Source organism: Salvelinus namaycush, chromosome 20, assembly GCF_016432855.1.
Source record: "Salvelinus namaycush isolate Seneca chromosome 20, SaNama_1.0, whole genome shotgun sequence".
Lineage (NCBI taxonomy): Eukaryota > Metazoa > Chordata > Actinopteri > Salmoniformes > Salmonidae > Salvelinus > Salvelinus namaycush.
The window spans coordinates 4,940,300-4,964,832 of record NC_052326.1 but is presented as its reverse complement, the minus strand read 5'-3'; the positions used below and the strand labels follow the sequence as shown (position 1 = coordinate 4,964,832).

Here is a 24,533-nt window from a genome sequence, read left to right as displayed (position 1 = left end):
CTCGCGTCGCATGTGAAATAAATTTACACATACATGTTATTTGATCATTGCACCCGCGTCAACGAGTGTCTGCGTGGCCAGGCGCTTAAATTGAAATTGGTTCTATTTGTAACGCTCAACGCGCTGCAAGTCCGGCCTCTCCCATCTCCTCATTGGTTTTTAGGAGCATATACCCACGTGGGTGATTGAAAGATTAACTGAGGTCCTCACTCCAGTCGGTTGTAGTAATGCACCGTAAAGTTGGTTGCCAACCGTCATATAAAGTCCAAAGAAGAAAAAGAAGCCTGAAGGAAGGAGGAGAGATGATGAGAAACTAAATTTGGTTTACCGTTTTATCTGTGGATTAATTGTCGGAGTAGTGGACCTTGTGCATTTCAGGTAAAAAGGTGCACACGGACGTAGGCATGCGCAATGGCGCACGCGTCCGGTTTGGTCAGCATGTTATGCTCTTGTTGCTGAATGGAAGCAAGTCCCCACAGCAATGTTCCAATATCTAGTGGAAAGGCTTACCAGAAGAGTGGAGGCTGTTATAGAAGCAAAAGGGGGACGAACTCCATATTAATGCACATGATTTTGAAATTAGATGTTCGATTAACATACTTTTGGTCATGTAGTGTATTTCAAAGAAATAGATTCGATGTCTTACTGTACGGGGATGTAGACTTCCCTCATAATGCAGACATGTTCTCTGAAGCCAGACTAGTCCCAAAAATATCACCCCTCAGCTCGCAGTCTCTGCACAGGGGCATTGTCATGCTGAAACAGGAAAGGGCCTTCCCCAAACTGTTGCCACAAAGTTGGAAGCACAGAATTGTCTAGAATGTCAATGTATGCTGTAGCGTTAAGATTTCCCTTCAATAGAACTAAGGGGCCTAGTCCGAACCATGAAAAACATCCCCAGACCATTATTCCTCCTCCACCAAATGTTATACTTGGCACTATGCATTCGGGCAGATAGCGTTCTACTGGCAACTGCCAAACCCAGATTTGTCCATCGGACTGACAGATGGTGAAGCGTGAATTATTATAGAATGCGTTTCTACTGCTCCAGAGTCCAATGGAGGCGAGCTTTACACCACTCCAGCTGATGCGTGGCATTGCACATGGTGATCTTAGGCTTGTGTGTGACTGCTCGGCCATGGAAACGCATTTCATGAAGCTCCCGACAAACAGTTATTGTGCTGACGTTGCTTCCAGAGGCAGTTTGGAACTCAGTAGGGAGTGTTGCAACCCAGGACAGACGATTTGAACTCGCTTCAGCGAGCCCCTTCGCGGCTGAGCCGCTGTTGCTCCTAGATGTTTACACTTCACAATAACAGCACTTACAGTTTACCGGAGCAGCTCTAGCAGGGCAGAAATTTGATAATGACTTGTTGGAAGGTGGCATTATATGATGTTGCCACGTTGAAAGTCACTGAGCTCTTCAGTACGGGCCATTCTACTGTCAATGCTTGTCTATGGAGATTGCATGGCTGTGTGTTCAATTTTATACACCTGTCAGCAACGGGTGTGGCTGAAATAGCTGAATCCACTCATTTCAAGGGGTATCTACATAATTTTGACCATGTAGTTTGGAACTATGATCTATGATCATATGAGTGAGATCTCTCCCTGCTTTTCCCTGCTCTCAAGAGCTCAAGGAAGAGAGGCATGCATGAAAATAACGGGAGGCTGGGCGAGTGGCGTGTTATGAAGAGGAGAGGGGCTCACCTCATTCGCCGCTCAACCTGTCTGTCTCCAAGAGTAGCTGTGATTGGTACTTCAGTTAGAGAATCCACTAGAGCAAATCCCCATAAAGTGAGATATCTCACTCATATTATTATATAACTGTGTTTATACAAATACAACCCTACATTTTAGTATCATGTCACGTGCCTAGCAGAGTGAGAACCACTCACCTTCTACTCTGCTGAGTTAATGTTGCCATGGCAAACACGAGCTAGGCCCTACCTACCTTCCTCACAATCTTTGATTTACTACACATTGTGGCTTTGTTGTGTCGAATCTTAGATCTTTACGCGTTATCTACTCATATTGATTTCGTAATGTAATTTGAACATCAGAGGAAAGGAAATCAATGGTCTCCCAGCTATCAAATCCCCTTTGTTTTGTTCCCATACACACAAGTTGTCATAATGCACTTTTTTTTAAAGAAACCAATCAGTAGCTATATTTATTCAGTTGTTGAGCCGGAATTGGAGCCCGTTTGCCCTACAGTTTCGAGGAAGTTCACTGTAAATCTACATGGCGCTGGAATGTATAGCAGCTGTTTTACGGGCTCCTGACGAATTCTGTTATTTTGTGCTGATCTTAACTTGTTTTGTACATAATGTTTCCAACATCATTTCCTATGACTGAAAATAGCTTCTGGACATCAGAACAGCAACCACTAACCTCAATTTGGATAAAGATTTCTACTTCAAAGAGTCAGTGTCACAGAACATACTGCTCACCCCAGACCTGGCCTAAATCCCTGACAATCGGAAGAGAAAGAGACAACGATATAGAGGCCAACGTGCGGGTACACTGATGAAAGTACAGAGGCGAGTAAATAATCCACCTGTACATTGCATTCAATTGGTGAATCATTGGAGAACAAACTGGACGAGCTCCGTTCGAGACTATCCTATCAACGGGACCTGAAGAACTGTAATATCCTATTTTTCTCAGAAACTTGGCAGGAACAAGGACATGGATAATATTCAAACTGTTTTTTCTTATACGTCAGCAGGACAGTAACGGCAGCATCGGGCAAGCTCAAGGGGGGTGGTGTGGGTCTCTTTGTTAGCAACAGCATGTGTGCGAACTCTAATATTAAGGAAATCTCGAGGTTCTGCTCAACTGTAAGAATACCTCATGATAAGCTGTGGACCATGCTATTTACCAAGAGAGTTTTCATCCATATTTTTTGTTGCTGTTTATTTACCACCCCAAACCTACGCTGGCACTAAGACCACACACAATGAGGTGTATAGGGCCATAAGCAAACAAGAAAATACTCATCTAAAAGTGGCGCTCCTAGTGGTCAGTGATTTGAATGCAGGAAAACTGAAATCCATCTTACCTAATTTCTATAATTTCTGTCACCTATGCAACTAGAGGTGAAAAAGCTCTACATCACCTTTACTCCACACACAGAGAGGCATACAAAGCTCTCCCACGCCATTTGGCCAATCTGAACATACAATTGAAGTCGGAAGTTTACATACACTTAGGTTGGAGTCATTAAAACTCGTTTTTCAACCACTCCACATATTTCTTGTTAACAAACTATAGTTTTGGCAAGTCAGTTAGGACATCTACTTTGTGCATGACACAAGTAATTTTTCCAACAATTGTTTAAAGACAGATTATTCCATTTATAATTCACTGTATCACAATTCCAGTGGGTTAGAAGTTTACATACACTAAGTTGATTGTGCCTTTAAACAGCTTGGAAAATTCCAGAAAATTATGTCATGGCTTTAGAAGCTTCTGATAGAATAATTGACCATCATTTGAGTCAATTGGAGGTGTATCTGTGGATGTGTTTCAAGGCCTACCTTCAAACTCAGTGACTCTTTCCTTGACATCATGGGAAAATCAAAAGAAATCAGCCAAGACCTCAGAAAAAAAATTGTAGACCTCCACAAGTCTGGTTCATCCTTGGGAGCAATTTCTAAACACCTGAAGGTACCATCTGTACAAACAATAGTACGCAAGTATAAACACCATGGGACCACGCAGCCGTCATATCGCTCAGGAAGGAGACACGTTCTGTCTCCTAAAGATGAACGTACTTTGGTGCGAAAAGTGCAAATCAATCCCAGAACAACAGCAAAGGACCTTGTGAAGATGCTGGAGGAAACAGGTGCAAAGTATCTATATCCACAGTAAAACGAGTCCTATATCGACATAACCTGAAAGGTTGCTTAGCAAGGAAGATGCCACTGCTCCAAAACCGCCATAAAAAAGCCAGACTACAGTTTGCAGCTGCACATGGGGACAAAGATCATACTTTGGTCTGATGAAACAAAACTGTTTGGCCATAATGACCATCGTTACCTTTGGAGGAAAAAGGGGGAGGCTTGCAAGCCGTAGAACACCTTCCCAACCGTGACGCACGGGGGTGGCAGCATCATGTTGTGGGGGTGCTTTGCTGCAGGAGGGACTGCTGCACTTCACAAAATAGATGGCATCATGAGGTAGGACAATGATGTGGATATATTGAAGCAACATCTCAAGACATCAGTCAGGAAGTTAAAGCTTGGTTGCAAATGGGTCTTCCAAATGGACAACGACCCCAAGCATACTTCCAAAGTTGTGGCAAAATGGTTTAAGGACAACAAAGTCAAGGTATTGGAGTGGCCATCACAAAGCCCTGACCTCAACCCTATAGACCATTTTTGGGCAGAACTGAAAAAGCGTGTGCTAGCAAGGATGCCTACAAACCTAACTCAGTTACACCAGCTCTGTCAGTAGGAATTGGCCAAAATTCACCAAACTTATTGTGGGAAGCTAGTAGAAGGATACCCGAAATGTTTGACCCAAGTTAAACAATTTAAAGGCAATGCTACCAAATACTAATTGAGTGTATGTAAACTTCTGACCCACTGGGAATGTGATGAAAGAAAGAAAATCTGAAATAAATCATTCTCTACTATTATTTTGACACTTCACATTCTTAAAATAAAGTGGTGATCCTAACTGACCTAAGACAGGAGATTTTTAAATGTCAGGAATTGTGAAAACTGAGTTTAAATGTATTTGGCTAAGGTGTATGTAAACTTCCGACTTCAACTGTAACTCTATCCTCCTGATTCCTGCTTACAAGCAAAAACTCAAACAAGAAGTACCAGTGACACGCTCAATACGGAAGTGGTCTGATGAAGCAGAAGCTAACCTACAGTACTGTTTCTCTAGCACATACTGGAATATGTTCCGGGACATACCCGATGGCATTGAATTTACCCGCCTTGCCTTCCAGTTCTCTGCTGCCAATGACTGGAACGAACTGCAAAAATCACTCAAGCTGAAGACTCATATCTCCCTCACTAGCTTTAAGCACCAGCTGTCAGAGCAGCTCACAGATCACTGCACCTGTACATAGCCCATCTGTAAATAACCCATCCAACTACATCCCCATAATGTATTTATTTATCTTGCTCCTCTGCACTCCAGTATCTCTACTTGCACATTCATCCTCTGCACATCTACCATTCCATTGTTTAATTGCTATATTGTAATTACTTCGCCACAATGGCCTATTTATTGCCTTACCTCCCTTATCTTACCTCATTTGCACACACTGTATATATACTTTTTCTACTGTATTATTGACTGTATGTTTTGTTTATTCCATGTGTAACTCTGTGTTGTTGTATGTGTCGAACTGCTTTGCTTTATCTTGGCCAGGTCGCAGTTGTAAATGAGAACTTGTTCTCAACTAGCCTACCTGGTTAAATAAAGGTGAAATAAAACAAATAAATTAAATTGAAGAGTTTACAAGAGTCTTCATTAATAAGTGTATCGACAACGTTGTCCCCACAGTGACCATATGTACATATCCAAACCAGAAGCCATAGACAACATCCACACTGAGCTAAAGGCTAGAGCTGCAACTTTCAAGGAGCGGGACACTAACACTTATAAGAAATCCCGTTACGCCCTCCAATGAACCATCAAACAGACAAAGCATCAATGCAGGACTAAGATCGAATCCTACTATACCAGGGCTTGCAAACTATCAGGGATTACAAACGGAAACCCAGCCGTGAGCTGCCCAGCGACACGAGCATACCAGATAAGCTAAATTCTATGCTTGCTTCGAGGCAAGCAACACTGAACCATGCGTGAGAGCACTAGCTGTTCCGAACGATCACGGTCTCTGTAGATTATGTAAGGCACTTTAAACAGGTTAACATTTACAAGGCAGTAGGGACAGACAGATTACCAGGACGTGTACTCAGAGCATGCGCCAACCAGCTGTCAAGTGTCTTCACTGACATGTTAAAACTCTCCCTGACCCAGTCTTTAAAACCTACATTTTTCAAGCAGACAACCAGAGTTGTTTCAACCATTGGGCACCCGAGTGGCGCAGCGGTCTAAGGCACTGCATCTCAGTGCTAGAGGCGTCACTACAGAAACCCTGATTTGAGTCCAGGCTGTATCACAACCGGCTGTGAATGGGAGTTCCATATGGCGGCGCACAATTGGCCCAGCGACGTTTGTGTTTGGCTGGTGTAAGCCATCATTGTAAATAGGAATTTGTTCTTAACTGACTTAACTGACAGACCCTTTACTCAGTACTTTGTTGAAGCATCTTTGGGAGTGATTACAGCCCCGTATCTTCTTGGGTATGACGCTACAAGCTTGGCACACCTATATTTGGGGAGTTTCTCCCATTCTTCTCTGCAGATCCTCTCAAGCTCTGTCATGTTGGATGAGAAGTGTTGCTGCACAGCTATGTTCAGGTCTTTCCAGAGATGGGGTTCAAGTCCGGGCTCTGGCTGGGCCACTCAAGGACATTCAAAGACTTGTCCTTAAGCCAGTCCTGTGTGGTCTTGGCTGTGTGCTTAGGGTCGTTGTCCTGTTGGAAGGTGAACATTCGCCCCAGTCTGAGGTGCTGAGCGCTCTGGAGCAGGTTTTCATCAAGGATCTCTCGTTACTTTGCTCTGTTCATCTTTACCTCGATCCTGACTAGTCTCCCAGTCCCTGCCGCTGAAAAACATCACCACAGCATGATGCTGCCACCACCATGCGTCACCTTAGGAATGGTGCCAGGTTACCTCGAGATGTGGCGCTTGGCATTCAGGCCAAAGAGTTCAATCTTGTTTTCGTCAGACCAGAGAATCTTGTTTCTCATGGTCTGAGAATCCTTTAGGTGCCTTTTGGCAAACGTCAAGCAGGCTGTCATGTGCCTTTTACTGAGGAGTAGCTTCCATCTGGCCACTCCACCATAAAGGTGTGATTGCTTGAGTGCTGCAGAGATGGTTGTCATTCTGGAAGGTTCTCCCATCTCCAAAGAGGAACTGTAGCTCTGTCAGGGTGACCATCGGGTTCTTGGTCACCTCCCTGACCAAGGCCCTTCTCCCCTGATCGCTCAGTTTGGCCGGGTGGCCAGCTCTAGGAAGAGTCTTGGTGGTTCTAGACTTCTTCCATTTCAGAATGATGGAGGCCACTGTGTTCTTGGGGACCTTAAATGCTGCAGAAATGTTTTGGTACTCTTCCCCAGATCTGTGCCTCGACACAATCCTGTCTCGGAGCTCTACGGACAATTCCTTCAACCTCATGGCTTGTTTTTTGTTCTGACATGCACTGTCAACTGTGGGACCTTCTAAAGACAGGTGTGTGCCTTTCCAAATGATGTCCAATAAATTGAATTTACCACAGGTGCACTCCAATCAAGATGAAGAAACATCTCAAGGATGATCAATGGAAACCAGATGCACCTCAACTCAATTTCGAGTTAGAGTACTGTTCAAAAAAAAATCTAAAAACCTTTTTTGGCTTTATCATTATGGGGTATTGTGTGTAGATTGAGTTCATAAAAAATATTTTAAAACATTTTAGAATAAAGCTTTCATGTAAAAAAATGGGGAAAAGTCCAGAGGTCTGAATTCTTTCCGAATGCACTGTATGTGAGAATGCTACTCATTGACTACAGCTCAGCTTTCAACACCATACTGCCCTCCAAGCTCATCACTAACCTAAGGACCCTGGGACTAAACACCTCCCTCTGCAACTGGATCCTGGACTTACAGACGGGACACCCCAAGGTGGTGAGGGTAGGCAACAACACATCTGCCACGCTGACCCACAACACGGGGGCCCCTCAGGGTGTGTGATTCGTCCCCTCCTGTACTCCCTGTTCACCCATGACTGCACGACTCCAACACCATCATTAAGTTTGCTGACAACAAAACGGTGGTAGGCCTGATCACCAACTACGACGAGACAGCCTGTAGGGAAGTGGTTAGAGACTTGGCAGTGTGGTGCCAGGACAACAATCCTTCAACGTCAGCAAAACGAAGGAGCTGATCATGGACTACAGGAAACGGAGGGCCGAGCATGCCCCCATTCACATTGATGGAGTTGTAGTGGAGTGGGTTGAGAGTTGCAAGTTCCTCGCTGCCCTAAGGATCAATCATGGTCTAAACACTTAAACAGTCGTGAAGAGGGCCTCTTCCCCCTCGGGAGGCTGAAACAATTTGGTATGGGCCCTCAGATCCTCAATAAGTTCTACAGTTGCACCCTTAAGAGCATCTTGACTGTCTGAATCACTGCTTGTTATGGCAACTGCTTAGCATCCGACTGCAAGGCGCTACAGAGGGTAGTGTGGACGGCCTAGTACATCACTGGGGCCAAGCTCCCTGCAATCCAGAACCTCTATACCAGGCGGTGTCAGAGGAAGACCCTAAAAATTGTCAAAGACTCCAGCCACCCAAGTCATAGGCTGTTCTCTCTGCTACCGCATGGCAAGCGGTACCGATGCACCAAGTCTGGAACCAACAGAACCCTGAACAGCTTCAACCCCCAATCCATAAGACTGATAAATAGTTAGTTAAATAGTTAACGAAATAGCTACCCGGACTATCTGCATTGACCCTTTTTGCACTAACTTTTTTGACTCCTCACATACGCTGCTGCTACTGTTTATTAACTGTCTCTTTGGCAGTATCACATCCGGCCATGATTGGGAGTTCCATAGGGCGCCGCACAATTGGCTCAGCGTTGTCCGGATTTGGCCAGGGTAGGCCTTCATTGTAAATAATAATTTGTTCTTAACTGACTTGCCTAGTTAAATTAATGTTAAATAAAAAATACAAATACAAAAAATCCTGTTCATATCTACCGCAATTACCTTGTACCCCTGCACATCGACTCGGTACTGGTACCCCTTGTGTATAGCCACGTTATCGTTTATTATTTATTATTATTACATGTTTTACTTTTCTATTATTACTCTATTTTCTTTCTCGCTGCGATGTTGGGAAGCATTTCACTCTTAGTCCACAACTGTTGTTTACAAAGCATGTGATGAATACAATTTGATTTAATGCCTACATTTGAGCCTCCATTTTGTTGTCAGCCCACAGTTTATAAAATAATATATGCCATTTAGCAGACGCTATCCAAAGCGACATACGGTCATGCATACATACATTTTTCATAGGAATCGACTGAGCCAAATAGGACCAATGTTTTCAGGAAGTCCACTGTGTATGTCTTTATTTGAGCCTCCAATTTGTTTTCTTTCAGAAGGGCCACCACGAGATTCGAGAGATCCGTCAATTCCACTTCACTAGCTGGCCTGACCACGGGGTGCCCTGCTACGCCACCGGCCTCCTAGGCTTCGTTCGCCAGGTCAAGTTCCTCAACCCTCCCGACGCCGGCCCCATCGTGGCCCACTGCAGGTACATACTGACCATGCTGAGGGTGGGTCAAATAACACAGGACTACTGGGATGACATATTTATCACTCATGGCTTTCGTATATGTATTTATGTATTCCTTTTTCCTCAGGTAAGTTGAATCTGAACATATTCATTCAGTATGTCAACGGACTGTGCGCTACAAGGCTATTAGCCTGCTGAGCTAAAGGCATTAGCTAAGGCCTAGGCATTAGCTCAAGGTTCTAACTCAAGTCTCCAGGTCTCAGACGCATTTCCCCGTCACAGTAATGGGTTTCGAACAGCCTCCATTACATGACTGCTTAGTAACTTGCTGTTGAGTCAGACAGCAGAGTTAATTCCCAAACTATAGGTCAAGAAAAAATAAGGGGGCTGGTTAATGGAACTATACTCTCGGATTCAGGTAACTCCCAAATACCTGCACACTCTCTTTGACTACCAACTCCTACTACCCCACAGGCCCATGCACTCCCCAGATCCCCACAGAAATAACCACCACAGTAGGTGGGAGCCGTCACTTTTATCTTTAGTGAATGAGCTAGAGCGATGGGAGACTAAGGCCTCTCTCTCTCTCGCTCTCTCTCCTCCACCCCTCCGCAGCCCACTCAAACATCCACCCCCTGAGGCCGAGGCATTTAGCTCAGACAGGCAAAGGGGGAGAGGTGGAGGGAGGCGGGGAGGGAGTGGGGGAGAGGGAAGGAGTGCATGTACACAATGAGATGTGACATGGAGAGGCTGCTAAATAGCACAATGCAATTTCACTTTTGGCTCGGGACTCTCGAAACAAAGCAGATGTGACTAAGACTTTTTCAGAGTGGATTAACTCAAGTGCCAGGCGCTGTGCTTTCTGCTCCCATGAAGCACGGGGCACCTTTCTCCCTCTAATACATCCAAGGACGAGAAAGGAAGAGACTATGGCAAATGTTATACTGCCACTTTATCCCCTGCCCCTTCTTATCATTGCACTCTCATACATTGGATTGATGACATTAACCTTTAAGAATTGCCTGGGTAAAAAGGAGGGTTCACACCTGTCGCGGGAGAGTGACATCCACCATATAATCTCTGATATCCCGACCTTGGAGAAACGTAAGGCTTAGCAGCGCTTAGCAGCAGGGGAGAACAACTGGCAGTCGCCCTCGAATGAGGCGAGGAACACCATGTCCTCATTGTAATTATGGCACATAAATCATCAAATACATTTTATAAATGGTATAACAACCCGTCTATACTAAAAGGAGGGACAAATTACACGACTGCAACTTGTAAAACGTTACTGTCTGGTAGCTAGCAACTTATGCTAGCTAGCTACCTAGCATTTTTCAGCTTATAGTAATTTAGACATCCAGTTAGCTAAGCAGCTAACACTAGCTTCAACTTGCTCACTAGCCATTAATAATCTACTAGCTAATCAAACATATGTTTTTGTTATAAATTAACTCTACTACAGGCTAAACATTTTCCTTACCTTTACTGAGGTAATTATGTTTCTTCTTGGGTGCCCTCTGTTGACAAAAACCAATGTCAATCACACATGTATTCTACTGTAGCTAGATACTGTACTACCCATGCTCACTGGCAAGTTTCTTTCCTGCCCCCCAATTTTGACAATGCTTTAAGTAGTCATTGATTAGTTAGGAACTCCTCTCACCTGGTTGTCTACGTCTTAATTGGACACAGATTGAAAGGAAATAACCAAACCCAGCAGACACGCGGCCCTCCAGGAATCAAAGATGGATTCAGTTAAACGTGTGGATCCAGGTGTGTTTGGGCAGTCAGTACCATAAATAAATAAAGTAAGTTCTAGAGAAAAGCCATCTCTCTCTCTCTCTTACCCTGTCTTATCCTTTGGGACTTTGTAGAACCCTTCAGTTGAGTGCATTTGTGGCACAACTCATGTGTGAGTGGGAGCCGACTGACTTGGGTCTCTTTGAGCACTTTCGTTGTCTGTCGTCATCCATATCACCAGGGATGCAGATGAGCTGTCACAGTACCATATTGAATGCTGCCTCTTCATCTTCTCTGCTCCTACAGCAGAAGATAATAGAGAAAGAAAGAGAGGGGGGAGATTAGAATTTACAGGCTGTGCTAAGGGCCATGATGCACGTGCTGGTGGGGGGGCATCACCATGGCACCTCCAGTGGCCTCTGCTGCGGTTAGAAATGACAATAACCAATGGGTGGGAGTGTAGCAAAGGTAAGCTGGTAGTAGTATGAACATATTGAATAGCTAGTTTTCTCTGTCTGTAACGTCACTTGTGGCGAGTAAGTTGCTAGTGTTAAGTGTGAGAGAGAGAGAGAGAGAGAGAGAGAGAGAGAGAGAGAGAGAGAGAGAGAGAGAGAGAGAGAGAGAGAGAGAGAGAGAGAGACGGCCGTGTCTAGTGCTGCAGGAGTCTCTTAGTTTGAGTCAGGTTTTACATACCTAGAATGGAAAAGGTTAGATGGAGAGGGGTGCTAGGGTTTTGCATAGGTGTTTTTGCAAGGTGTTCGTAAAATAGTAAATGGTGGACAACCCTGTCACTGGTTAGTTTTAAATACTTCTAGTGTTAAAACTACTCTTCACAAAAGCCTTTATTCTGTCTCATCTAAAGATGCTTGTAACCCCCATAGCAAGACTACTATAACCATGTCTATGTGCAAATTAGCTATAACCATAGACATAGATAAGATATCTATTGGCTTTGCTAGATAGCTAGCTAGCTATACAAATAGATAGCTACCCACTGGGCACAGACGTCAGTTCAACGTCTAGTTTTGATTTACATTTGGTTAAGTTGTCAACTAACGTGAATTTTATGTGAAATCAAAATAGAATGTCACACTTTGTCACGATCGTCATGTGGAAGAGAGGAGGACCAAGGTGCAGCGTGATATAAATACATTCTTCTTATTTATTTAACGAAACGAAGAACACTAAACACACTATCAAAATAACAAACGAACATAACGCTATATAATCAATAAGTGCAGACACAGGCAACTTACACATAGACAACAATAAACAGCTGCCTCTAATTGAGAACCAATCTAGGCAACCATAGACATACAAACACCTAGACAAGACAACACCCCATAAACATACAAAACCCCTAGACAAGACAAAACACATACATCCCCCATGTCACACCCTGACCTAACCAAAATAATAAAGAAAACAAAGATAACTAAGGTCAGGGCTTGACACACTTTCATTGGATTTAGGTTAAATGTTTTTGGAGGAAAAAATACTAAATTCCCTTACGTTGATGACTTTTTGCAAATCCAATCACTTTTGGTGATCATCATCACATATAATTTTTGGGTTGAAATGATGTGGAAACAACATTTACTGAACCAGTTTTTGCCCAGTGGGTAGCTAGCTAGCTAAATAGCAAAGCACTGTCTGTAGATGGCCACCCGCTAGGTAGGTAATGTTTATTAGTTGTCAAATTCACTGTTGTCACAACATAATAAATACAAATACAACAACAGAAACCGTCAGTTAGCCATAACGCCATGTGAAAGTAGCTGATGCAAACTAGCCACTTGTGAAATGCAGTCCTTAAAAACATCCTCCATCTTGCTAGGTCCTGTGTAGCTCAGTTGGTAGAGCATGGCTCTTGCAAAACCAAGGTTATGGTTTTTTTCCCCATGGGGGACCAGTAAGAAAATGTATGCATTTACTACTGAAAGTCGCTCTGGATAAGAGCATCTGCCAAATGTAAAACATTTAACTAGTTTGTGTCCTGGGATTGTTGACGCTAGGGCAATAGGCAGAAAAGGTATTGACATCAAAAAGCTCAAACTTTTTGCATGCGTCCCATTTAGGAAAACGGGAGATACCTAGTCAGTTGTACAATTGAATGCCTTCAACTGAAATGTGTCTCTGAATCAGAGAGGTGCTGGGGGCTGCCTTAATTGACATCCACATCTTCGGCACCCATGGAACAGTGGGTTAACTGCGTTGCTCATTGGCAGAAAAACAGATTTTTACCTTGTCAGCTTTGGGATTTGATCCAGCAACCTTTCGGTTACTGGACCATCGCTCTAACCTCTAGGCTACCTGCCGACCCATATTTCGGACTAGAGACTAGTCCCCGTAGCGGCCCACTATATTTAACATACCTCTCATTCCTTACTCCATCGCTTTTCCACGATCCAAAGCGTTGTCGGTTCAAGTTCTCCTAAAAAGAACGTCAGCCTGGCTTTTGAAATACAATGCTCCGATCACTCCCCCACCGAATTCCCTCGTTGAGCGCTGACAACGAATGTCCAATGGAGCTACATGGAGGTTGGCAGCCATTCCCCCACTTAACTGAAATATAGATGGGATGCAGATGAAGGCCAACAGGATAAACTTTGGCCCACAGAGCGTAGGGCCCCATTGACAGATTGCGGAGTAATTTCACATTTCCTGGGGCACTCCTTTAGCCGTTATCCCCCTGCCAGGACCCAGTTGTTTGCCGCTCTCACCATTAATCACCGGCAGCTGACAGGCTATCTGACAGGTTGCCGAGTTACTGAGTGGCCCCCAGCTCCTGAGATCCGGAGCTGGGACCTGTCAGGATGCTGCCGAGTGAATGATGGCTAAGCAGCCCCCCTCTCCTACCTCTCCTCTACCTCTTCTCCACCACTATCTCCCTTCCATCACAACTCCTTCCCTCCCTTGCTCCCTCCCTCCCTCACAGCCCGTTCTGCTGGGTGTGTTTCCTTAACTCCTAACACCGGGGTAAGGGGAAATAGCTCTAACCCCTACATGTCACTCGCAGGGGCTGATGGAGTGTGCTGTTTGTCAACACCATAAGGCAGTCCTGTCTCTTTTGACTAACTGTGGGAGCGCAGCGCGGTGCAATATATGTTTATCATAGGGCATGTGTCTTCATGTGTCGCCGCCGCCGCTAACTGTGGCAGGTCAATTACAGAGGATAGATTAGGAACTGCACACTCCAAAAGGGTTCTTTGGTTGTCCCCATATGAAAACCCTTTTTTGTTCCAGGTAGAGCCCTTTTTGGTTCCAGGTTGAACCCTTTTGGGTTCCATGTAGAACCCTCTGTAGAATGGGTTCTTAATGGAACATAAAAGGGTTCTACCTGGCACGAAAAAGGGCTCTTCAAAGGGTTCTCCTATGGGGACAGCCAAAGAACTTTTAGGTTCTAGATTTTTTTTAAATGGAAGAGTTTACTGTAAAGAAAAGGCCTTACTGGAGACATTGATTACATTTTTTTATTTTTTTTATTTAACCTTTATTTAACCAGGTAGGCCAGTTGAGAACAAGTTCTCATTTACAACTGCGACCTGGCCAAGATAAAGCAAAGCAGTGCGACACAAACAACAACACAGAGTTACACATGGAGTAAACAAATGTACAGTCAATAACACAATAGAAAAAATCTATATACAGTGTGTGCAAATGGTGTAAGGAGGTGAGGCAATAAATAGGCCATAGTAGCGAAGTAATTACAATTTAGCAGATTAACACTGGAGTGATAGACGTGCAGATGATGATGTGCAAGTAGAAATACTGGAGTGCAAAAGAGCAGAAAAGTAAATGAAAACAATATGGGGATGAGGTAGGTAGTTGGATGGGCTCTTTACAGATGGGCTGTGTACAGCTGCAGCGATCAGTAAGCTGCTCAGATAGCTCATGCTTAAAGTTAGTGAGGGAGATATAAGTCTCCAACTTCAGCGATTTTTGCAATTCGTTCCAGTCATTGGCAGCAGAGAACTGGAAGGAAAGGCGGCTAAAGCAGGTGTTGGCTTTGGGGATGACCAGTGAAATATTCCTGCTGGAGCGCGTGCTACAGGTGGGTGTTGATATGGTGACCAGTGAGCTGAGATAAGGTCATCTATAAGCAAAGACTTATAGATGACCTGGAGCCAGTGGGTCTGGCGACGAATAGCCAGAGGGCCAGCCGACGAGAGCATACATGTCGCAGTGGTGGGTGGTATATTGGGCTTTGGTGACAAAATGGATGGAACTGTGATAGACTGCATCTAATTTGGCAGCGTGAGTGAAGGAGACTTTGTTGCGAAATAGGAAGCCGATTCTAGATTTAATTTTGGATTGGAGATGTTTAATATGAGTGTGGAAGGAGAGTTTACAGTCTAACTAGACACCTACGTATTTGTAGTTGTCCACATATTCTAAGTCAGAACCGTCCAGAGTAGTGATGCTAGTCGAGCGGGCGGGTGCGGGCAGCAATCGGTTGAAGAGCATGCATTTAGTTTTACTAGCATTTAAGAGCAGTTGGAAGCCACGGAAGGAGTGTTGTATGGCGTTGAAGCTCGTTTGGAGGTTTGTTAACACAATGTCCAAAGAATGGCCAGATGTATACAGAATGGTGTCGTCTGCGTAGAGATGGATCAAGGAATCACCCGCAGCAAGAGCGACATCATTGATATATACAGAGAAAAGAGTCGGCCCGAGAATTGAACCCTGTGGTACCAACACAGCGACTGCCAGAGGTCCGGACAACAGGCCCTCCGATTTGACACACTGAACTCTATCTGAGTAGTTGGTGAAACAGGCGAGGCAATCATTTGAAAAATACTTTCTTTCTCTCTCTCCCCACTCTCTCTCTCCAGTGCCGGGGCTGGAAGGACAGGCTGTTTCATAGCTGTGGACATTATGCTGGATATGGCCGAGAACGAGGGTGTGGTGGACATCTTCAACTGCATCCGCGAACTGCGCTCACAAAGGGTTAACATGGTGCAAACCGAGGTTGGTGAAGCAATGTACTGTTTAGCTTGTGTGTGGATAGTGGGTAAAGAAGAGAACAGTACTGTATCATAGATGAAGCATTAGTCATTACAGTGCCCTGCAAAGGAAATAATGATACATAATGTCACATAATGGTACATAAAATAATGGTACAGTGTTTAAAAGTGCAGTTATCCAATTAGCATAGCATTAGCCATCCTTATACCTAGCGTTAACATGGTATTTTTAGATTAGCATTAGCCATTCACATGTTATTTTGTTCAATGGTACTGATAGTAGTTACTAGCAGTTACACAGTTAGCATTAGCCATCCTCATACCAAGTGTAAAGGGAGTGCAACCAAAGTTCATTGCATTTTCCATCGCCATGGTAAAGGGTTAAGAAGGCTCAAACAGTTTCCTGCTATGGCTAGTCTTTCCCAGACAATCACCAGACTGATCCTATGTTGTAACCCACTGCCCACAGTTAGTTGTTCTGCATGAAATTTTCAGCAGGGATATTTGAATGTGAGTCCTATGGAGGGACACTGTAAAGCATAGAAATAGGATATTGTAAAGCTTAGACATGATAATGTAAAGTGAGTCATATGCAGGGAGAGTCTAAAGCATAGAAATGTTATCTGGGAAAAGCCCCCCAGACCTTGAAACCCGATTCTATTTCTATGGTCTATAAGCCTTGGCCTTATCTGCCAGACAGGCCATTCCAGGCTATTAGGGTTACATTTTCCAGTGGATCACGCATTCAGTGAAGAAACAGTGGTTCTTGGTGGAGAAACAGCACCTGTGAGATAATGTGTGTGTTTGAGATGAACTCCATTGCAGTCGGGCCAAACAGAATCACTGATCTACAAATCACCTTGCATCCCAACTAACTACTCATTATTTTATAAAGGATGAACAATTCTGCGATTCTCATCTTTCTCAAACGACTCCCCTCAAATACTCTGAGCGCTACTTCGATGTCAATAGTGAGAACGACAAAAGGGCTAATAGTAAATACGCATCGGTATTCTCCAGAACTACTACGGTTTCATTTAACTTGTGTGTACCTACTAGACTGATATACATTGTATATTCTCAACGACTCTGCGACTAGCAACCATTCGTACAAACCATCAGCAAGCGTGATGTCACTTCTGATCAAATGTGGGTGGTGTCTCCTCTGATATATTGCCCAAGTCAGGCGAGCCTAGCTACCTCTGGAGAGTTCTCAGTCATGCATCTTCCATCCCGATGATCCTATTAATATTAAATACATGCTGAATAATAGATAACTTAGTTCGCACACATTTTTATTCTGTGAATGCGTTTGCAAGTGTGTTTGCTACGTGAGGGTTACGACCGTGGGAGTTTTGCAGTCACCCTTAAATAACGGTAATACAACAGCAAACTCATGTTGTTCTCCACATTACCTTCTCTGGTAAACACACACCATATCAAATACAATCTAAGTTTATTTGTTTCATGCACAGGATACAGAAGGTGTAAATCATACAGTGAAGTGGGTATAACCTCTCTAGGCTAGATGGGACGCTACCGTCCCACCTGACCAACATCCAGTGAAAGTGCAGGGCGCCAAATTCAAACTACAGAATTGTAAATATTTAACATTCTTGAAAATACACATGCAATATGTTAAATTAAAGCTTGACTTCTTGTTAATCCAGCCACGGTGTCAGATTTCAAAAAGGCTTTACGGCGAAAGCAAACCATGCGATTATCTGAGGACAGCACCCCATCAAACAAACACAGACAATCATATTTCATCCCGCCAGGCGCGACACAAAACTCAGAAATAACGATATCATTCATGCCTTGCCTTTGAAGAGGTTCTTGTGTTGGCACTCCAATATGTCCCATAAACATCACAAATTGTCCTTTTGTTCGATTAATTACGTCGTTATATATCCAAAATGTCAATTTATTTGGCGCGTTTGATCCAGAAAAACACTGGTTCCAACTCGCGCAACATAACTACAAAATTTTTTATAAGTTACCTGTAATCTTTGTCCAAACATTTCAAAAAACTTTCCTAATACAACTTTAGGTATTTTTTAACGTAAATAATCGATACAATTTAAGATGGGATAAACTGCGTTCAAAACCGGACGAAAACATAGTGTAGTGTGCTTTCAGGTCACGCGCCTCTAACTCACTGTTCTGAACAGGGCTACTTCTTCATTACACAAAGGAAAAACATCAACCAATTTCTAAAGACTGTTGACATCCAGTGGAAGTGATAGGAACTGCAAGCAAGTGCCTTAGTAATCTAGATCCGCATAGAAAACCCATTGAAAGAGAGTGACCTCAAAAAATAAAATCCTGGATGGTTTGTCCTCGGGGTTTCGCCTGCCAAATAAGTTATGTTATTCTCACAGACATCATTCAAACGGTTTTAGAAACTTCAGAGTGTTTTCTATCCAAATCCACTAATAATGTGCATATCCTAGCTTCTGGGCCTGAGTAGCAGGCAGTTTACTTTGGGCACGCTTTTCATCCGGATTTGAAAATACCACCCCCTAGCCTAGAGAGGATAATATCTGAAAATGTAGCTAGACTCTTACCTGTATACATGAATGAATGCTACTTCATGGTAGACTGGAACCATTTAACTCTGTTTTGTTTCTCGCCAATTCTCTTTAGGCCAGGGTCGTGTCAAGTCATTCCGGTTCACAACTTCTTCCAACTGATCTTTCAATAGCATCTGCTAAATTTAGGGCATCCATGTTGTTGAAAAAAGTAGCACAACTTTTTAAGTTCTCAATGGATATATATATTTTTTTAAAGACGCTGTAGAAAGGATTATCAACGCATACTGAGCAGCTCACATTGTAGTAAGAATCATGCTACCTGGCAGACCAATCCGAACTCATCTCCCGCCATGTCCAGCCCATCCATTATCTCAGCCAATCATGGCTAGCGGGAAGGTTCCTGCCTTTTTCCGTGGCTTAACCAACTAGACTCATAATTGAACAATTTTATTTGTATTTACAGATGGAATACAAGTTTCTTATTAAGGCACATGAAACTTCACGTTCCAGAAGGACTTTCTGCAAAACAAAACGCATTTTGATGAAAAAAATGCCTCTCCTGTGAACGGTTAACATATATCAATGGAGGCTCCTCAGAGAAGGAAGGGGAATACCATCCTACTCTGTGAATTTCATAAAAATAAAAATAGTGAAACATTAAAAAATATATATCCTTTTTAGATGAAACTATAATACATATATTCACGTCATCAAATAACTGATTAAAACACACTGTTTTGCAATGAAGGTCTACAGTAACCTCAACCACACTCTCTCGAGTAGCACCATGGTGTATCCCGAGGACAGCTATTTTCTGTCCTCTGTGTACATTGACTTCAATACAAAATCTAGGAGCCTCATGTTTTTAACCCCTTCCATAGACTTACATAGTAATTATGAGAGAGAGAGAGAGAGAGCGAGAGAGAGAGAGCTGTGTATAGCGCTGCAGGAGTATCTTAATTTGAGTCAGGTAGATTTAATTTAGTTTCACGTTCACTTACTTAGCTAGCTAATGCAGCTAGCTACTGTAATTTTGCCTATTTAAACACCCGGTTCAAACAGAGAGGAATGCTATTTATGTTAGTTAGCTGGCTAAGGCTATCCAACACTGGAACTCGTCCAAGTCAAAGTAAGCTTTTGGTTTATTAATTTATTGCCACCGGGGCTAAACTGCTAAACTGCTTGCTGTACATTGTACAGTGTGATTGTAGCGGGTTTGCTAACATGTTAGTTCTAGTAGCTATGTTGAGTATAATGTTAGCTAATATGGTAACAACGATGTAAACTGTGTGTAGCGGTTAGCAATAATGGTTTGAAGGTTTGAGTTGGAAAGTTTTTTATGCCTGGTGTCAGACAGCTGTTGTGTTGTGCACTAAAGTCATAAAGTGAAGGGGAAAGGTTGGAGGAGGAGTGCACATAGATGTGAAAAGGAATTATATAACATGCAAAGTGATGACGCTGTTTGTATGTGGCTGCTATGAAAGTGATCTGTTGAAAAACCTTTCTTAAATGGAAGCAAACGGAACGGAACAGGGATAAACCCACCTGAGTTTGCCTAATAGAAACTCTCATTTGCAACTGTTTGGACTAATACTCATAACAAAAATTGTCCTCCCTAATCTTAAACAGCATCGACCACCACTGATATATATTCTTTTTTTACTCAAACCTTCTCTGGGCCGGATTGAATGGTTTCGCGGGCCCACGGGCCGGATGTTACCCACCCCTGTTCTAATGCCTGTGAAATTTCGTATTGTTGAGTGAAAATATTCATAATGCTATTTATGCTATTCAATGGCTGGGATTTTGGAGATGCTTTAATATCTCTGGCCACTTGATGAACACAATGCAATCACTGTTGAGCCACAAACAGCCTCTTGAACTTCTTTTATGGGCATAATATGGCGGCCTTTTTTTGTCTGCGGTTCACTTTCTTCTCCATAAGAGATTACTTTTACATGCTTCAAATTGCAAATTTGTGCAATGCACTTTTCAGGCTATGAAACCGTTTCATTACTGAGCATGAGGTTATGTGTTAAAAATGTTTTGTTCTGCCTAAGGAGAACTGTGTTAGATTTGACCTTTTGATTGTCATCCACTTGCTGTAGGTTATTCCACATGTGTAATTACTCATGTTATAACATATTTTCTTGTTCCACTATGTAATTAATATTTTGTAATTACATGTCTTAGAGTCACCTGTGAATTAGCATGTTAATAAACTTCAAACAAAATCTGACCTTGTTACATGTACCAACAAGGTGCCAATACCGTCAAATCCACATGTAAAATCAGGATTGATAAATAGGCTAGGGCCTGGTAAACAATAATTGTAACAAGGCACACCCTGTCATTAACAGTAATTTTCAATTAGTTTATTTCTATGACCTGGCTTAAAGGCCCAGTGCAGTTAAAAATGTGATTTGCCTGTGTTTTATATGTACAATGACTTCAGAAAGTTTTCAGATCCCTTGACTTTTTCCACATTTTGTTACATTACAGCCTTATTCTAAAAGAAATTTTAAAAACAATTCCCTCATCAATCTACACACAATAACCCATAATGACAAAGTAAAAAGAGTACGTTGTTGAAGCACATTTGGCAGCGATTACAGCATTGATTCTTCTTGGGTATGACACTACAAGCTTGGCACACCTGTATTTGGGGAGTTTCTCCCATTCTTCTCTGCAGATGATCTCAAGCTCTGTCAGGTTGGATGGGGAGCGTCACTGCACAGCTATTTTCAGGTCTCTACAGAGATGTTTGATTGGGTTCAAGTCTGGGCTCTCGCTGGGCCACTCAAGGATATTCAGAGACTTGTCTCGAAGCCACTCCTGCATCGTCTTGGGTGTGTGCTTAGGGTTGTTTCCTGTTGGAAGGTGAACCTTTGCCCCAGTCTGAGGACCTGAGCACTATGGAGCTCGTTTTCATCAAGGATCTCTCTGTACTTTGCTCCGTTCATCTTTGCCTCGATCCTGACTAGTCTCACAGTCCCTGCCACTGAAAAACATCCCCACAGCACGATGCTGCCACCACCATGCTTCACCGTAGGGATGGTGCCAGGGTTCTTCCAGACATGATGCTTGGCATTCAGGCCAAAGAGTTCAATCCTGGTTTCATCATACCAGAGAATCTTGTTTCTCATGGTCTGAGAGTCTTTACGTGCCTTTTTGCAAACTCCACGCGGGCTGTCATGTGCCTTTTACTGAGGAGTGGCTTCCGTCTTGCCACTCTACCATAAAGGCCTGATTGGTGGAGTGCTGCAGAGATGGTTGTCCTTCTGGAAGGTTCTCCCATCTTCATAGAGGAACTCTAGAGCTCTGTCAGAGTGACCATCTTGTATTTGGTCACCTATCTGACCGAGGCCCTTCTCCCCCAATTGCTCAGTTTGGCCAGGCGGCCAGCTCTAGGAAGAGTGTTGGTGGTTCTAAACTTCTTCCATTTAAAAATGATGGAGGCCACTGTGTTCTTGGGGACCTTAAATGCTGCATCAATTTATTGGTACCCTTCCCCAGATCAGTCCCTCGACACGATGCTGTCTCGAAGCTCTACGGACAATGCCTTCGACCTCATGGCTTGGTTTTTGCTCTGACATGCACTGTCAACTGTGGGACCTTATATAGTGGTGTGCCTTTCCATATCATGTCCAATCAATAGAATTTACCACAGGTAGACTCCAATCAAGTTGTAGAAACAGCTCAAGGATGATCATTTGAAACAGGATGAATCTCGTAGCAAAGGGTATGAATACTTTTCAGATAAAAACCTGTTTTTGCTTTGTCATTATGGTGTATTGTGTGTAGATTCCTGTTTTTTTTAAATGTATTTAATACATTTTAGAATTAGGCTGTAACGTAACAAAATGTGAAAAAAGTCAAGGGGTCTGAATACTTTCCGAAGGCACCATACCACACCGCCTCGGGCCTTACTGCTTAAATAAGTATATCCTATGTAACTACATTGTTCTTACTTGACACTTGATTCAGTATACCCTTTGAGCCAGGTAATAACACAGAAATGAACTCATCTAAAATAACCAGTAGTTAGTCACAGGGTGTGTTTCCAGGTCCTAGCCTATTTACATCATCAGAGCAACCCTGGTTTTACTGGTGGATTTGATGGTCATGGCACCATGTAGTTACATGTAACTATGTCGGATTTTGGTTTGAGTTATTAACATGGTAATTCACAGGTGACTATCAAACATGTAATTACAAAACATTAGTTACGTAGTGTAACAAGAAAATGTGTAACATAAGTAATTACATATGTGGAATAACCTTCAGCAAGTGGATGTGTAATTACTCAGTCATCCAATTGTGTTCTAACTAATACCGCTACAACCCAATTACATAGTAATACCTATGTAACTACTATGTTGGTACTATAGTTATTACTGTGCAGTCGCATAATAATATTGGCAACTTAATGTAAAGCGTTGGCGACAACTAAAGGTTTTGTATATCAGTGTACAAACAGTCAGCGTTGGACTCGTTACCTGTATGTTCTGCTCTGTTCTCGAAACATTTCAACAGTACATGTGGATTGAGTCTAATGAATAGGGTCCAACTAGTGGTTGAAGTGTTGTAAATAAAGTGGCCTTTTGTGTGTTGATGTTGACCTAAAGGGTAGAAATACATTAACCTCTTTTGTCATCTCATCTTATTTTACATCATCTCACGTGTTATGTGTTGTGTCCTACCCCAGGAGCAGTATGTCTTTGTCCACGATGCCATCCTGGAAGCCTGCCTGTGTGGAAACACAGCCATCCCAGTCTGTGAATTCAGAGCCATATACTACAACATTATCAGACTGGACCCACAGACCAACTCTAGCCAAATTAAGGATGAGTTTCAGGTTAGCACTCTCCACTTCTGCCTGCCTGCCTGCCTGCCTGCCTGCCTGCCTGCCTGCCTGCCTGTCTGTCTGTCTGTCTGTCTGTCTGTCTGTCTGTCTGTCTGTCCTCTTTTCCTCCTAAAATGGGTAACATTTTCATTCTCCAAGAACAAGGCTTTGTAGCTACCGTCAGGAGGCAGTATGAACTCGGCAGCTAAGCACTCGTGCTCCGTATCCTCTCTGAGATGAATATCCCATCACTATATCAAGCACAGGTCTCAGATCTGTGATCTGTCTCATAATGTATGATGCATATCTCTCTATCGCTCTCCCAATCTCAATATCCCTCATTCTCCCTCATACATAAGTCATCTGCAGCCTTTGCTTCAGTGAAGTGTTTGCACTTGTTGAAGGCACCGACTACCGGTAATGTTGTTATGTTGGAATATGGAAATCAAAGAAAATAGGGGCAGATTATTTGTTTTCGTGGGCTTATTTACTCACCAATTCGTTCTCCACTACTAGTCTGGGCAGTTGATTCAGGGCTATGTCATTGTGAGTCTTGCAGAGGAGGTGGTTTGGTGAATAACGCTAGCGGAGGGAAAAACCTTGCCTGAGACCTGAATACTAGTGTTAGTTCCCAGAGACTAATGTAATGCCTATATGCTTTAGCTTAGAAGAATATTGTATTATAGTACTGTGTCTTGCGAACATCTCGGGTTGGAAGTTAATACCCAGTAGGTTACAAAAAGTGCACGTGTCGAAGATGAAAATAGTCAGCAACTCTTGCTGTAGGTTTTCAATGTAGGTTTTCAAAAAAAACAAAAAAAAACTTGTTAAGACCTGACAAATAATTGTAAAAATAACATCTTCGCTCTCCAGACTCTGAACATCGTGACTCCCCGGGTGAGGCCTGAAGACTGTAGCGTGGGACTGCTCCCCCGGAACCACGACAAGAACCGCAGCATGGACGTCCTGTCTGTGGATCGCTGCCTGCCTTTCCTCATCTCTGTGGATGGAGAGTCCAGTAACTACATCAACGCTGCCCTCATGGACGTAAGTTAATCTCTCTCTC

General features: G+C 43.2%; 1 protein-coding gene across 1 annotated transcript in view; it reads left to right on the top strand.

The window, feature by feature from the left end:
- LOC120065561 (receptor-type tyrosine-protein phosphatase T-like) overlaps window positions 1-24,533 on the top strand; it is a 394,361-nt gene that overhangs the window by 350,399 nt on the left and 19,429 nt on the right. Inside the window, exons 23-26 of the mRNA XM_039016626.1 lie at window positions 9,241-9,395; window positions 15,956-16,091; window positions 23,330-23,479; window positions 24,341-24,514. Of these exons, the coding sequence (XP_038872554.1) occupies window positions 9,241-9,395; window positions 15,956-16,091; window positions 23,330-23,479; window positions 24,341-24,514 (615 nt within the window). The remainder of the gene's footprint in view (window positions 1-9,240; window positions 9,396-15,955; window positions 16,092-23,329; window positions 23,480-24,340; window positions 24,515-24,533) is intronic.